General features: G+C 47.2%; 1 protein-coding gene across 2 annotated transcripts in view; it reads right to left on the bottom strand.

The window, feature by feature from the left end:
• The window catches only part of LOC135825639 (uncharacterized), a 46,679-nt gene extending 31,705 nt beyond the window's left edge, over nucleotides 1–14,974 (bottom strand). The window contains exons 1-7 of one of the 2 annotated variants that reach the window (XM_065338252.1): nucleotides 14,588–14,974; nucleotides 8,716–9,087; nucleotides 7,600–7,914; nucleotides 7,106–7,198; nucleotides 4,426–4,626; nucleotides 2,184–2,510; nucleotides 437–667 (exon numbers count right to left, since the gene is read on the bottom strand). In XM_065338252.1, coding sequence (XP_065194324.1) covers nucleotides 437–667; nucleotides 2,184–2,510; nucleotides 4,426–4,626; nucleotides 7,106–7,198; nucleotides 7,600–7,914; nucleotides 8,716–9,087; nucleotides 14,588–14,684 — 1,636 coding nt within the window. In that variant the 5' untranslated portion in view covers nucleotides 14,685–14,974. The remainder of the gene's footprint in view (nucleotides 1–436; nucleotides 668–2,183; nucleotides 2,511–4,425; nucleotides 4,627–7,105; nucleotides 7,199–7,599; nucleotides 7,915–8,715; nucleotides 9,088–14,587) is intronic. The other variant, XM_065338253.1, reaches the window with a different exon arrangement.
• Between the last annotated feature and the right edge of the window lie 1,947 nt (nucleotides 14,975–16,921).

The raw sequence follows: 16,921 nt of genomic DNA, 5'->3' as shown, positions 1-16,921 counted from the left end.
TGATGCTACTGTCACTGCTGCTGCTACTGTCTCGGCTGATGCTACTGTCTCTGCTGATGCTACTTCTATCACTCCTGTTCACAGGGTATTACAGGGTGGCCATGCTTGGGAAAGGTTATCCATGCTGGATTTGCACCATCAAAAGAGGAAGGAAACATATTCCTGAGCTGCAACGTAAGGAGATCATGCAGTGCCCTGCAGAGGGAGGTAATCAAAACATTACACTGGGGTAGCTAAGCAGCCTCAGACTACGCAGAGTACTTAATGTCCGTTGTATCTGTTCAGTGTAAGGAGTACAATGGTCACACAGATACAGTATAGTCAGGTCTCCTTTGCTGTGTTCACAGAAGACTTGCTTGTGCTTGTAACCAGCCGATAGCTTATACATACTCTACATGTAGTACACATTTTAAAATCCTGGTTCTTTCTTTCTTACCCGTTCTCTGAGCTTGGATGTTGACTCCACCCTTGCGACGACGTCTCACTAGCACCACGCATGCTAGGATGAGGAGACCGACTAGTAGCGCCACAGCACTGCCAATGCCTGCAAACAAGCCACCCATGCTGCCCTTCGGTGACGGAGCATTGCTGCTGCTCGGCGATGAACTGAACAGCGATGGTGTGGATTCTCCGCCCGATGGAGGCACCATGACTGATGTTGAAGAGTCTATGAGTGAAAACAGGAGGGTTGTGACAAAGCAGCGTAAAAAAAGATTCTCCTACAGGGTGTTCCTCTATTCCAAAGGCATGTGTTGCCAACATGGAACTATCAATCTCGCGTTCACGTTTCATCACTAACTGCTTCACTAGCAACCAAGCTGTATTTAGTGACAATTCTGTGTTGCCCGTCCACTGTTTACAGTTCTGTCACACTTTCACCACCCCTAACTAAGTTACAAGTTTCCATAATCAACCGGGCAAATATCTCATGAGACTCAGTTGTGGTCACATGATCACATGATCACATGATCACATGATCACATGGTTATATGGTAATTCCGTCACATGATCACCCTGGTCAAATGGTCATGCCGTCACGTTGTCACCCTGGTTAAATGGCCATGCCGTCACGTGGTCACCCTGGTCAAATGGTCATGACGTCACGTGGTCACCCTGGTTAAATGGTCATGCCGTCACATGGTCACCCTGGTTAAATGGTCATGCCGTCACATGATCTCCCTGGTCAAATGGTCATGCCGTCACATGGTCACCCTGGTTAAATGGTCATGCCGTCACATGGTCACCCTTGTCACATATTAATGTGGTCACATGGAATTGCAATCAATTGACCGGAAGCCCCATTGTTTGACATGCCAATCACCTGCATGACCTCCACAGATGATCTGGTTCTACTCATTTCTACCTGCAGCTAAAGCACAATAGATCTAGAAGAGAATAAAGTCATTTTTCTATTATGGCCTATGACTGACAGAAATGCAGTGAGTCCTGAACTCCATGGAGTGTTCAATGTCACAACCAGAGCTTAGAAGTTAGTACATGGCAGACTCAGCGGAGAATGTTCAGGTTGGTTTTTTACTCTGAGTTTGATGCCGCTAGGAAATCATCAGACAACTGATCATGGGAATCGACCCAGCAGTGCGCATATAAACACATAGGAACAAAGACACTAAACAAAGTTAGCGATAAGAGCAGGTGGGTGCTAAGTCTGATAGCGTCGGGGGTTGGAAGAAAGCTAGCGTGGGCCTAGGCACTAGGAGAGACGGCAAGTGAGTGCAAGTGTCAGGAGGATGGTAGGTAACAGGATAGTGTGAGCGTTGAAAAACATCGCAGACAGAGGCGGTGGGGAGGCAGTGTACATCACATGGTTGGAGGGCTGGAAGAATAGCGGGCCCCTGTCCGCACCTTTTTAGCGCTGACCCCTTCATATTGCCCGCCATTCTTCTGATACTTCCACCAATCTCCTAAACATGCTAAACTGCGTGTGTATTTGTATGAATCACTAGCTGTGTAACTGCCCAGTGCAAACAGTGCATACAGTGCAAACGGTACATGCATGGTGAACTCTTAGTAGATACATCGGGTGGCTTCTACCGGCAATTTGCATCGCCTTCTCACAGGCACTCATTATGAACGTATGCAGCTTCACAGAGGGAAATGTTCATCGGTGAATGCTCATCGACCAATGCTCATTTTTGGCTGAGGTAAACACAATATCAACTTACATGGCAGGCTGGTCATCAGAGTGGGGGCGCTAGTCGGTCTTGGGTGGATTCTGTACAGAGCTGGAACGCTAAGTACAGAAGAACTGTGTGGAGAGACGGCAACTTCGTACAGCCCGTCCTCGAAACGAAGTGTCTGATTGAACGGGCTGAAGCTACAGCTGACGGTGATGTTGGTCGCGTTGTAGCACTTGAAGTTAAACCGTCGAAACCACACAGTAAAGTTGCTCAGAGAACGTCCTACTGTCGACAAGACTGTGCCGCCAGAGCTGGCGTTCACTCTCAAGAAAAGTGAAGCATTCCGGGCCAGCTCCGCGACGACAGTGTCCGCTGAAGTGTGAGAGAAATAAAGACCAAAAAACGGAAATAGACACACAAAGAGCCAGGCAGTCAGACACAAAGATAGATAGATAGATAGATAGAGAGAGAGATAGAGAGATAGAGAGGGAGAGAGAGAGAGAGAGAGAGAGAGAGAGAGAGAGAGAAAGAGAGAGAGAGAGAGAGAGAGAGAGAGAGAGAGAGAGAGAGAGAGAGAGAGAGAGAGAGAGAGAGGAAGAGAGAGAGAAAGAGAGAGAGAGAGAGAGACAGAGAGCGAGCAAGAGAGACTAAGAACATACCTAATATACAACCTGGATCAATTGGATAGAAAGGCAGACTTTATTCTTTTATAGCAACTTTCAAGAAAGTTGGAAATTACCTGGCCGGTACAGGTTTGGCACGTAGAGGATGCTCTGCAATGGCTGAGATGCCAGCGCTGCAAAGAAACTACCATTGAAACGGGAGTGTGCTCTTCACCAACATATTTCTCTGTCTGACACCACATCTCCTCACTCACGTTAGCCCCAAGGCACCACTCAAACAAGCGTGCCCAAATACCCATGGATGCAATTTGCCCACACAAGCAAATCATCCTTATCGGCAAAGCAATAAAAGTCACCCCATCATTCTTGTGAGATCTTTTGCCTTTCAACATTGTATTTGGTAATCGTTCATTTAGTCATACTGTTTGTCGTTCCTCGATTAGTTTACTCGCAATGGCGTATCAGTTCCATGCCTAGTGTGTATCATGATAACACGTTTTGTCCTCTGGCTTCCTGCAACCCGAAGTCCGGAATGGCTATAGTTCCTCGACATGTCGATCATGACCGAAGTCCTCTGCAACGTACTTCCTCCACGTCATTAAAATTGTCGCTCCCCAGAGCGATTTTTCAAATTGATCTTGTCCACTCGAATGGCAAAGAAATCAGCTAGAAATTTAGGCTGAGCATTGTCGACGGACCAAGATTTAGTTTGTGGCCTCCTGCTTTGCTGCGCTATCGGCTAAGGTCGACGCCTTCATTAGAGTTTGAGGCAGACCCTTCAGCACTCACTAAAACGCTGAACAAGACGCGCGTTCAAATTCAGGTCCAGAAGCTTTGTTTTCAAGCGATCAATGCCTCCAGGTGGCAGGCGATGACGGAAAACTAGCATTTTTCAAGTACACTGTAACGACCTTCCAGCGTTATAGGGTAAGCAGGTCCGCACCTTCTTTCCTTGCAAGCACTTCGCTGATTTGTTAGTGTTTTCAGACCTGCTACCTTCTTAGCTACATGCGCCACACGCAGCGCATTTTTTAGGGATTTGAGAACACTTTGTTCTTGGCATCGTCAACTTCATCATTTCGAATTCAGGAGAGACACGGATTCTTATACCGAACTTGCAGTCTTGATAAATGCCCACGGGAATGATGTGGGACGGCAGTAAGTCCAGAAAAACGACATGCGCTCTGTGGCGGAATAGTGCGGAGCACGATGAATTCGTTCGATGCGGATGAGAGCTCCGACAATGTCGGAGACCATCACGGCTTCAGTAACAAGTAGACATTGTGCAGGAAGGGTCGCACCAATGTTCGAACACAGAAAACAGCGATTCCGACAGTCTGACGTAGACGAGCCAGTCACAAACATCGCGATGTGTAAAACAACAATTTTAATGACGCGGATGAAGTAGTCAAAGTGTCCAAGTGGCCAAGGGCATGAATATGACGGGATTTGTTACCACTACTGCCACCAAATCTACTCATTACAGCCACCCAGTGCCCAGCATCAGGTAAATACCTAGTAGACATTGAAAACATAATCAGGTGCAAACACTTGACAGCTCACTTCCAGGTCGTTCTCGTCTATCAGGTCCTTTGATCGTATCTAGAGTCTTTGGGCATGGCAGAACCGCTTCGACATGACTAAATACGTATTCATCACCTTACCTGGCTGAAGGGAGGTGGAGAACGTATAGACGATCAACGCAGCAGATCGGAAGGCAAACATGCCTGGAGGCAATGAGAGGTTTGCCAGCTGGGTGACCATCTGCTTCGTGAAGACACGCTCCACTCTCCACTTGGACTCAAACCAACGGAACAGAGTGATGTTTGAATCGTCTTGTCCGACAGTAGATAGGATGTTGCTGCCTGTGCATATGCACACAGGGAGGTGCAGCACATTCCACCGAGTCACATGACATGCTGAGTATTACCTAGACAGTCTATAGTAGTGTATACTATGATGTCATAGCCAGTCATTGTGTGATGTCACAGCCAGTCATTGTGTGATGTCACAGCCAGTCATTGTGTGATGTCACAGCCAGTCATTGTGTGATGTCACAGCCAGTCATTGTGTGATGTCACAGCCAGTCATTGTGTGATGTCACAGCCAGTCATTGTGTGATGTCACAGCCAGTCATTGTGTGATGTCACAGCCAGTCATTGTGTGATGTCACAGCCAGTCATTGTGTGATGTCACAGCCAGTCATTGTGTGATGTCACAGCCAGTCATTGTGTGATGTCACAGCCAGTCATTGTGTGATGTCACAGCCAGTCATTGTGTGATGTCACAGCCAGTCATTGTGTGATGTCACAGCCAGTCATTGTGTGATGTCACAGCCAGTCATTGTGTGATGTCACAGCCAGTCATTGTGTGATGTCACAGCCAGTTATTGTGTGATGTTACAGCCAGTCATTGTGTGATATCACAGCCAGTCATTGTGTGATGTCACAGCCAGTCATTGTGTGATGTCACAGCCAGTCATTGTGTGATGTCATAGCCAGTCATTGTGTGATGTCACAGCCAGCCATTGTGTGATGTCACAGCCAGTCAACAGGGTACTATTTTTTCAATTCTGGTACATTTACTTCATCCCACATACAAACAAAGAAAGCAGAAGAAAAACAGAGCCTAAAGTTGACTCAACAGAAAGGGGCAACACGAACTGCGATTTTGATCCTGAAACCACCAGTTCAATGACTTGGACAAAAAGCACACCAAATTTGTATGCGCTTGGTTACAAGACCGGGGAAGGGAGGGGGGGGGGGGGGGGACCATTCGAGAGAGGGCTTTATTTTTTTCCTGGCTCTTAGAGACTTTCAAATTTCAATTTTTAAAATTTTGAAATCTTAGAGACTGGGGCACTATTCAAGATAGGGCACTATTAGAGAGAGGCCTCTAATCGCGCGAGTACGGTATTATGATCTGCGCTAGGGCTGAAACAAATATCGCCAATTTTCAAAATTCATTCATCTAGCTTCGCAGAATGAACATTCGTTGGATGACGAGTACTCGAACTGAAATTTTTCAAGTTTGCTGCCCATGTGCAAGGCAGACCAGAGGCATGATGGTAGCCAGCGAGTCTTGAAATATTTGACAACTCCCTGGTACTAGCCTGTACAAGTGCAACATTCGTGCTTCAGCGCTGTTTTGCGAAGGGTAGAAGCTACACACACCGCACAAGTAAGTCGTGCCTCGAGTCCTCGACTCGGTGTAACTGATAACAGGAAATGAACCCCCACGGACTTGTCACGTGCAGTTTTGCAGTGCTGTGGCAAGCAGGATTGCAGTTCTGTTCCAACCTGGATTCAACACAGGCGCTAGACACCAACACGGGAGTCTCAGTACCACGAGTCGTCAATAAAGAATATTCGTTTCTTCAATCGTTAGTGTCAAAAAAGTTCGATTACTGAGAAATTGTGTTTGTTTCAGCCCTAATCTGCGTACTCCCAATAACGTATACTTCTATTTTAATAGGAACAGGGGTGTTGGAACCGGTGCGGCTGGTCCGGCCAAAATCGCACCAATAATTTCATCTTGTGACTTTTGAAGCAATGAAATTATGGGTTATTTCGGCCAATTTACCTAACATTTTTTACGGGGGAGTACCCCGGACCTCACCAATGTCGAATTCCTTCCGATGCCCCTGAGGAAAATGCCACAGATCTGGCTCATGACATCACTATTTCCGCCAAAATTTGCAATAGCAAAATATTTCCATTGAAACTGGCACAGTGGCTGGGGAGGGGGGGGGAGGGGGGGGGGGGGTGGTAGACCTAGGTGCCCGTAACTTGGAGGGGGTCGGGATAAGAGAGAGAGATGACTGTATACCTATCTAGAGCTGCAGACAGTGGGAAAGCCAGGCAGCTCTTTTACGTCACATCATTCCTGGCCAGTGGGAAAGCCAGGCAGCTCTTTTACGTCACATCATTCCTGGCTGAGAGTGCATTCGAAGCGACGTGAACTGGCAATAGAGAAGCAGAACATCTGAATACCGTGCAGGGGTGTCACAGGACCGTGGAGAGTGGTCTGACCGGGGGTCGGAGGTGGGGGGGGGTCTGGTGGGGGGTTGGGGTGTCTATCTTTGCCAACAAGGTACATTTTAGAGCTCTACAGGTGCTCTGGGCAGACCACCCGGGAGGAAAAATCCTACGACCAAGATCGCACTAGTCATACGGTGTGTATCGCCTCTGTCGTGAATGTGAGCTTGACTGTACATTATTATAGCAAGCCAGTCTCACTAACATGTACTATGGTGTGCAATAGAACATAGGTTTTCATATCCAGGGCAATGGTAGAGGGTGTGTCGTAGGATGCGAGGATGGCAGACAAGATCTTATCACTTACAGCTGTGTGCGGATGTACGGATAAAACCGGGTCTGCACTGACACCGGTCTTCATTTCGTACCGCCACCAAGTTGTCGCTGCCGTTGCAGTACCCTGTAAAATTGAACACAGAAACACATCGCACTCAATAGCAATAAACATGTTACACAGCAGGAAATATACAATTCTTAGTAATCCAGCGGATATGAACAAAATTTACACGACTAAGACATGGCAAATCAAGGCAAACATAGAGCATAGCTTTGGGGTAGAACAGTGTTCAGGCATAATTCAAGCAAAAGTGCTGCTTGTCATATGGGCTACGTCGTGCCAAGTACACCTTACAGTCTGTTCAAATAAGTACTTTGCTGGACTCAATAAGACTTTCTCCATTTGTTAACTGTGACACAACAACTTGCGAGTTTGCCCAGTTTTTTCATTGCTAAACCCTGAGCAAAAATTGGTCCCACACATACATAGAGTATCACTTGAGAGTAACTCCGCAGGAAACTTACGAGACACGCAGACGGTCGGCCTGGCTGCGGTGCAGGAGTCTTGAAGTACTGCCGACCTTGATGGCGAATACACCTCGCACTCAGCTGACCCGGTCGTGCCGCTGGTGTAGAGGGGTATGGTGGTGGCGTTGTTGTCTCTCAGCCCCTGAGACGAATTCAGGAGCTGAGAGACGCAGCTGAGCTGCTGCATGTTTGTGGACAACAGCCAACCACCATACCGTTGGCGACACGTCCGGTTTGCATCGTCAGCTGAGAACGAGATGCTATGATACGTCATTTTGTACGATCCGCACACTGTTGATGGTTCCATATACGCTACACGGCAATATAACAGGAGACAAAATACGATCATGTCATGTTTCCGCACTTCACTTTAACCGTTTGAAAGCCACCCATACTGGAATGCGCTTCGAAGAATAATTATTTCTTATGAGAGTCTCGTCATACATGTTGCACCCAGTAACAGTACAATTTATCACAGGTGACACTCACTCTTCCCCGTTCTCTGGAGGTAGAAGTGGGATTTCAGTGGCTATGTAAAATCAGCTACCTAAAGCAAAACACTATTTTGACTCAGCGCACTCAAGAATGAATGTACTGAAATTGATGTTTGGCCAATTTTAAAATTACAACCTGTAATGATATTTCATAAGAAGTGTCAGCACTGACACAATCCACACAGTCAAGTAAAAGCAATATTGTAACCGGACATTTTCGTTCTCTTCTCATCTCGGGTGGTTACTGTTACAGGGAATAGTGAAAAAATGTCAAACACAGAAACTTATGAATAGGCGACCCGGAAATAATAACTGCATTATAGCAATAAAATGTTTAAAATAGGATAAGTGAAGCGGACATTAGGCAAAGAACAGAGAGAATAATTATGGTGAATAAATTGTCCTTGTCGATTTTCTGGAGACTATCTTCAAGGAAAAGTCATCCCACAACAGAACATATGCAGGGGAAGAAACTAACTTATACGTCCAGAGGATGGTGCGAAGTATAAAGATAAGCTTCACTAATACTATTTATCGCTACAACAGCTTAAAGACCTCAAGCAAAAGAATAGATCCTCTGTAATCTGCTGTAAAGGTTCAAACCATAAATATATCTTACCAGGATTTCGTCCACACACAACCGTATTGGTGATCGAGCACCTTCTGTCTTCCGGCGGTAATGAGTTCCCAAGAAACGTATCCGTGCAATTGTCGGGAATGCGTTTGACGTCAATGACACTGTCCGACAATTGCAGGACGTTTCCCACATCACGGTAGTGAAGTCCATCCAGCAATCTGGTGTAGCTGGTATGGACTTCTACTGCAAGACCAAGCAACGACAGTAAACTTGACTTGCATGCCGTGATCTGGGGGAAGCTGGCGAGATGGCTGCCTTGACGTTGGCAGAACTGCTCGCCAGCAACCCACGTTTCCTGGGTTTCGGTGACGTAAACTTCATTACCGCCGTCACCACAGCTGAACCACGTGTTCACTGCAAAAAACACACAGGGAGAAAAATGAATACTTCATATAACTAACCACAGTGGGTGAACGCTAAGACAGTGAGTGAGTAAGGGACCCAGTGCGCCGGTCAAGGTCATTCAACCGGATTTCAATGTCCACAACATCATAATCACGACACAACTTTCATTTTTCACATTCCTTTGGGTTGTTGGTTCAACATTGGACATGTGTAAGGTTTTCCAACATTGGACATGTGTAAGGTTTTCCAACATTGGACAGTCAATTTTTTCACTGTTTTTAAACTGATATTTTCTTCAGTTTGTGTTGCTCAGTAAAGCATACAGGAAATACTGTAGTAGACATTTGAATCCGTTGAGAAGTCCAGCGGTCGCGGGGCATTACAGTGCATGTACACGCTAAAAGCAGTAAAGGCGCGGTCACACCAAAACTGGCTGAAACGTGGACAGCTGAAACGCGGACTGGAGCAGTGGCGGTCTGCATGCTCACTACATAGTCACACCAACATGCGCTGACTGGTGGAATGGTTTTGCGCAGGTAAGATAAACTAGTTACTAGTGATTTCGTTCGTTGCCCATGCACAGCCTCTCGTCTGTTGCAAGTTTGGACAACTCTCCGTCCGTTTTTTTTCTGTGTGTTTGACTTGTTTGCTGCGATGAATTCGCTACGCGAACAACGCTTGGAAATTGTCTTTGCTTTGGTCACTGAGTCCATGCTCAGGATCGAACGGAAGGCTGAAGGAAATAATCAAGCAAGCATACAGGGCTACTGCAAACTCGATCGAAGAACACACATTGAACGGCAAACTGAAGGAAATATTCAAGCAAACAAAATTTAATAGTCTATCCTGCTCTGCTCGCCGGCTTTCCTTGGTCGAAACCAAAAATCAGTAGACGGCAATGAAATTCCTACTGATATTCCCACCCTCAAACAATACAGAACTCAAGAAAAATCCGCGTCCTGGCATCCCGGTGGAATTCAGCCAGCCAATTGCTGGCTGAATCCCACCAGCGGAAAGTGTCCGCCGTTCCGCGATTTCCATGGAAACCGCCCACAAATTTCTGAGCAGAATGGTGGAATTTTGCTCGGTTTGACTGGGGCCTAAGTGCGCGCCCCCCCCCCCCTCCCCCCCCCCCCCCGGACAACTCTTTTCATTTCGATATTCACGACTGTAGAATGGTCTGTAGAGTAAGACTCCTAATGTTTGCGGCACAAAGCTGACGGAAATTTTGAAGATTCTCCCATTTTCCGTGAGGGTATATGTACGCACGCTAGAAACGGACGTTTGAATGAACTAGTTACGATGTAAGGCCATCTTACCGCGAGTATGTTGTCCCACTGATGGCCTGCCATGGCGTAACTGTGCCAGCCCCCGGCCAGCAACAGCTACATTTGTAAGTGGTCAGAAAAAATAATCATCCACTTGCCGAAGCGGCATCGACTTTGACCACTACATGTTGCACTAATCAAGCGCAGAATTCTGAATACTGATAGTGCTACTTGACGTACTAGTATATTTGACACACGTACACCATGTACACCGGGTCCTTCCACTTCACCAGCGACCATAGACTACTATAGTACTACTTAGCCCCCAGAAGTGGCTCGGTAACGATGGCTCGGTAACGGTGGCTGGCTAGGCTGGGGCTAAAACAAGCTTGATTTGGGGACCTGATACAAAGACTAGAACTAAGTAGAAGCTGACACAGTAAAGTCTACAGACTCAGTGGCCCGCTGCGTTTCTTTGCCAACTCAAAAATCAAAGCTCAAACTCAAACTACATCACTGTCTGTACATGATAAGATTGTACTTCAAACTCAAACTAGTCAAAGACAAACAAGCTTGCAAGCCAGAGCGAAGCCAGCGCTACATTGCTACCATGACAATAGAATGGCAACAGACTAATGAATCGTTTCCATGCTAATGACAACCACTCGCCACGCGGCGGCCATCATCATGATCATGGTCATCTCTACTCTAGCTCTGAGCAGGTTGCGTTTGTTCGGTGCCATTCCGCCACCATTCCAGACCAAAGTCATTCCGCCGTGGTTTGGTTCCGGAGCGTTTGTTCGATGCACTGGACAGCGTTTGTTCGGTGCAATTCCGATTCCGGTCGCGGAATGAAGGGTGAAGAATCGAATGAAGGGTGAAGAATCGATTCTGGCGATAGAAAAAGTGGAATGAGGTCTCATTCCGAGCGGAATGAAAATGCGCGGAGGGGCTTCGTCGCTGCTATCTCTCCAACAAAGCTTCAAACGCGATTATCGATATAATTATTTTTATGTAGTTTGTTGGCGGACATCGTCCAGGGCAGGGTATAGGCTGGTACTGTAACCTCGGGGACGGCATAGTAACTTGTTCGTGGTATTATTTGCCCCTTCGCTGACAGAGAAAGTGTTCGCCCGGGATCGTTGATGAACTGGAAATATACATGTACCCTCCCACCTCAGCTCTTCATCATCGTCGAGCAGGGCCTCTAGAATCTCAGGGAGGCAAGCCAGAACTATTTTTCGAGCCAAAGACACAAAGAGGCACCGAGCCTGCCACTTCACTTCTTCTTACAACAGTGCCTCGTCTCTGTCAAATAAACACGAGAGCTAGAGACGTTTCTGTGACTGATACGAGGTCGAATAGCCATGATGAAGTAGCGGCCAAACCCCGCCTGCAGGCACCCTAGTTACGGGCGCTCGTTGATCTACGCCGTGTTTGGCCGCTCCTTCATCCTGACTATCGTTGGCGGATGCAGAAACTTACGGAAGCAAATAGCAAGCAACTACCAGAACTGGCATGCAGTAGTCCATGGTAGTCTTCGCAAGGCTGCAAACAACAGGTCTACTCATACTAAAAATAAAACATTCGACCGTCGTTTCGTTTCCAGAGTGGCGCAAAACTTTTGCCAGATTCCCAAATGCATGCCGGTGCGTTTGTTTCCTACGCTCATTCCGATTCCGCGATGGGTATACCAACGTCATTCCATGCCCATTCGGGAATGACCGAACAAATGCAAAGAGACGGAGCAAGATGAGAATGCGGACTGAACTGTCTGAAGTAGATCTACATTCTACATTTTGTACAATCAGTCATCATGGTCATGTACTGTCTGTCGTGGACATGGAAATCCGGTAGCACGTCTAGCGGCCCCAGGTCAGGGCGCTGGCATGCAACCTTGGGTACGAGGATTTATGCGCTGCAGCGCGCTGGTCACATCGGATCACCATGTGCACGGCATGCAACGATCTGTACGCGCTGAGGGCGCCGGCCCCGGTCAATCGACGTGAAATCCTAGAGCCGAGGCCGAGGAGGCACTGCATAATGTGCATAATCACTTCACTGGTTCACTGTCTGGTTGTCTTGCCTCTGTTACGTAACTCGTTACGTTCTTCTCTACACCATACTCTATACTACGTCTGTGACCTAGTCATTACTGGACGAGAACGTGCTCAGCTCACTCGTTCACCGAAGCAATCCATCCCAAGTCCACTCACGCTTATTGTTTTACAACATGTGTATTACACTCTAGAGCTACCGGAGACCACGGAGTCGACTAGTCTGAGCATTACGTACCGGCTAATGTCGTTATCCCATTGCTACGCCTATGCATAATATGCCTGTGCCTAGTATTCGATAATTCCTGTAGACCTATGAAGTATGATGCAGTCCCGCAACATTCGACAGGGACTCTGTACACTGACTGACTGACTGACTGTCTGCGCTGACTGACTGTCTGCACTGACTGCACTGACTGCAGTGTAGAATGTATGACTATACTAGTCTACACTGACTACAGTGGACTACAGACAGTCCAGAGGCAGAGGCAGAGGCACGGAGAGACACTTGTCAGCGACACGCTATCATGTGTCACGTCTGGAGCAAAATAAAAAATTATTATGATAGACCTACACGGCTACAGTGTATTTGTAACGTACATAATGACGTCATGACTGTACAATCATGTGCACTCATATCAGACATTCTCTCTCCAGCTCTCCTCCTGACGTCGATGCAATAATTATTTACGGAGCCAACACGAGTGATTAATCGATTGCTTGGACACTACGACTGTGTGCATGCATATACAGCGTGCACATAGGATCCCTCTGCGATCGCGACATGAAGCCTGAGTGGAGCTAGATGAAGTGTCGAGTCACAGACAATGCCAGTACCAGTGCATGTCCTGCCTCTACGTGTAGACATGCCCGCGCGTGTCGAGACGTATTCCCTTTGACAGATGCCAGAAGATAGACTACACAACCTGACACAACATGACAGGCTCAGGAGGGTGCTTGACAACTCAAGGTCAGAGGATACGCGCCATGACAGTGCAACGCGTGTCCTGCTAAATCGGACACAGGGGACTATCGTAAAGTAACCGTGAACTGTTAGAGAACAGTAGAAACGTGCACGTTCCGTTCCTTAGTGTCACGCTCTAGACAATACAGTACAACACCGTAACAACAACAACAACAACAACAACAACAACAACAACAACAACAACAATACAACTTACAAGCATGATAGTTAGAGTACACGTGTATCAGCTTCTGCGTAGAGTACTGTCCTGGACATGGAAGTACAGTCGGAGGACCGGGTCCCGCGCCCTCAGTGCGTACAGAACGTAGCATGCAGTGCGCGTGCACACGTTGATCGTAGTGCACAATGTACTACCACCAAGTAACGGCTGCATGGCCAGCGCCCTCGCCCTGGGACCGCTTGACCTCCAACAGGAGTTTGCATGTCCACGACAGTCTCAGTAGGTGTACTACTACTACTACTACTGGTCACTAGTCAGTAGTTCCTGTAGTGACTGCAGTTCTACTACTACTACTACTGGTCACTAGTCAGTAGTTCCTGTAGTGACTGCAGTTCTACTAGTACTACTTCCAGTATCCCAGCATGCAGTAGGCCTACACACAGCGTTCAACGACGTTACCATGGTTACGTCTGTAGACCATGCTACTACTACGCTACTACGTACAGCACAGTCCTGTGAAGTCCCAAAATCAGCAGCAAATTGCAAACACAATGGCCATTGTCTCACACAACGCAGTGCTCTATGACAGTATGAGTCACATCGCTACTCTACGTGGAATGAAACCAGAGGGCTCATAACGGGTGATATCTTGATGGTGCCAGCAGCTATGGAAGGACAAGTAGCTTACTGACCTTGTAGTGCTAAGACACTGTTCCTATGATACATGCTGCTGTAACACACATCCGACCTATTTTTCATTAGGTGTCATCGCATCTCCAGTAATCGTCCAATTCTCATCACTCTCCCCCCCCCCCTCTCATACGTGTAATAGTTATCTAGGTGGTATACCTGGTATCCACAAGGGGACGAGCTCTGTGAAACAGGAGGTCTCTAACATATCTTACCACTATCCGCAGAGTCCTCTATGGGCTGGTTATCTCTACCGTTACCGCATACCCCAAATATCCCACCTCTTATTCGCACAGGTTTTGTCGTAAGAGTACCATGAATGTTATCGTTCGAGTCCGCGACACCTTACCTACACGGAGGGATACTGCTCGCTCGCATGGGTGCCACTCCTCTTCGACATGGATGAACTCTGCTCTGGGTGGATGCGGCTCGCTGATCTGCTTCATTTTCTAAGCCCCGCTCGATCCCGCCGCGTTCAAAGTACTAAAATGCACACCGTCATCTACGCAAACATTCACTCTTGTCAGAACTGTACTTCTGGTGTAGTACGTTAAGTGGATACCAGCACGCTGCCTGAGAAGACTACTGGCAAACAAGTGGTCAAGATCGTGCTAGCTAGTCGCTTTGAACTTGCAGAAACAAAGTTACGGACCAAAAGCGGACACGCACGCTATGCACAATGCCTATAACAATTACCGATCTACTGATTCGGCCCGACAGACCAGGCTCCATAAGTATTTAATGCTGCATCGAATACGCCGACGTCAAGGGCAAGGACTATGCTGTCACGCTCACGGCTTGTGATGCAGGCAGTCAAGGCGCAATCAAACCAATGGACCATTCGTCACGCTTATCATTACACTTTGTCACTGGTCTGTGGTGGGGCCAGTTTGAAATCTGGCGAAAAAGGCAATTAGCTACCCGGCCCAGTGCTGTCCGGAATCACGTTGTCCATCATGAAGTTGTCTCGCATGTCTGACGCCAAGCAGAGGTGTCTAGAGGATCGCGATCACAGAGATCACAGAGTCACTACCCTGGACTAGTCAGCATCAGCTGTACCAATCGATGCCAGTGCACTAGTCTACAGAAACAAGTCAACGTCTCATGTCATGTGAGAATGCTGTGCTATCCTGAACTGGCGGGGATCTGGCTGTGGTACGGTTTCTCCAAGCCCGCTGTGGTGTAACCATATCCAGTTTACGATAGTACTGATGGCAGCAGTTACGACGAGGAACTTACAGTTCACGGGTAGTTACGACGACTAACGTACAGTTCACGGCCTTAACGATAACCATAACTTTGGACTATTGACGATAGATCACGTCCGCTTGAATGAGCATGCAGGTAATCCTTTATCCTCAAGACGCATGCCAACAAATCCAACGTTAACCCTCACGCAAATACAATCATGTAGTTAGTGCAGACGTATGCCATTGTGCTGAGAAGGGTTCTTTGTTACGGTTGTGTTGGGTTAAACTATTCAATAGTAGGTGGTAATGATTGTGACTGGGCTAAGCTTGCTCGTGAAAGAAGCTTTCTTCAACAAAGATACTATAATATCTGTTCTTGGGACAAATATTTCCCTGAAGCAAGGCTTTCTGTCCCTGATTCGTTATTGACACAGAATATTCAATCGCTGGCTCAAACCTGACATTTCTGGATTAAGATTAATGCAATAATGGTACCTTCAAGACAAAAATCAATATCCCAGAAGTGCCAATCTGATATATCTATATCATTTTTACAGCATCTAGTTCAGATCATGTCCATGTAAGGAGTTTAGCTGGGGCCAGAACCGCCAGCGAAGTGTTCCACTTCGTACTCACTATCTCTCTCTCTCTCTTCCTGTCGGTCTGTCTCTCTCTCTGGCTCGGTCCCCTGTCTCTAAATTTGTGCCTCACTCTCTATTTCTGTTTATCTTTTTCTCTCTCTCTCTCTATCTCTCTCTCTCTCTCTCTCTCTCTCTCTCTCTCTCTCTCTCTCTCTCTCTCTCTCTCTCTCTCTCTCTCTCTCTCTCTCTCTCTCTCTCTCTCTCTCTCTCTCTCTCTCTCTCTCTCTCTCTTTCTCTCTCTCTCTACCTATCTATCTACATGTATTTATCGATCTATCCCTTCCGCTCACCTCCCAGTAAAAGGTGGCCGGACTAAATAGCTAAGAACACTTGCTTCATGACTTCGTTTTAGCGAAATCTCTGCATGGCTAAACTATGACGCAACGCGTTATGGAATTCTACACATACATGTACATGTTATGTTATGTCATTGATCACTATTGGGACGACCAATCAGTTTAGCGTTACCATGGGCACAATGAATCTAGCAGCACGAGGCATCATGCCGGAGCTCTGGGGTCTGGTGGTGCTTAGTCACGTGATGAGGCTCAAACCTTAGTACTAGTACTAGGTACTCCTGTTACGTGCTCTGCACAGTCGATTGTGATATGCGCGCATGCCATGGACTAGAGTTGGCTTTTGCACGGATATGAAGCCATGCGACCACGGGTTTCCTACTTGCACTAGGAATGCTCATCTCTTCAGACACGCAAGAAACCACACAATCACACTTGACGTGACGTGCACTTCGCAAAAGTGGCAAGTCTGCCTCACTACCATCCCAAGTCTTTCCTGGACGTCATAATTGCGAGCAATTGAACTCTGCACCCCTTCAAAGGCACGACGCAACAC

This window comes from Sycon ciliatum, chromosome 10 (genome assembly GCF_964019385.1).
Source record: "Sycon ciliatum chromosome 10, ocSycCili1.1, whole genome shotgun sequence".
In the NCBI taxonomy this organism is placed as follows: Eukaryota; Metazoa; Porifera; class Calcarea; order Leucosolenida; family Sycettidae; genus Sycon; species Sycon ciliatum.
This window is presented reverse-complemented; position numbering and strand designations above follow the sequence as displayed.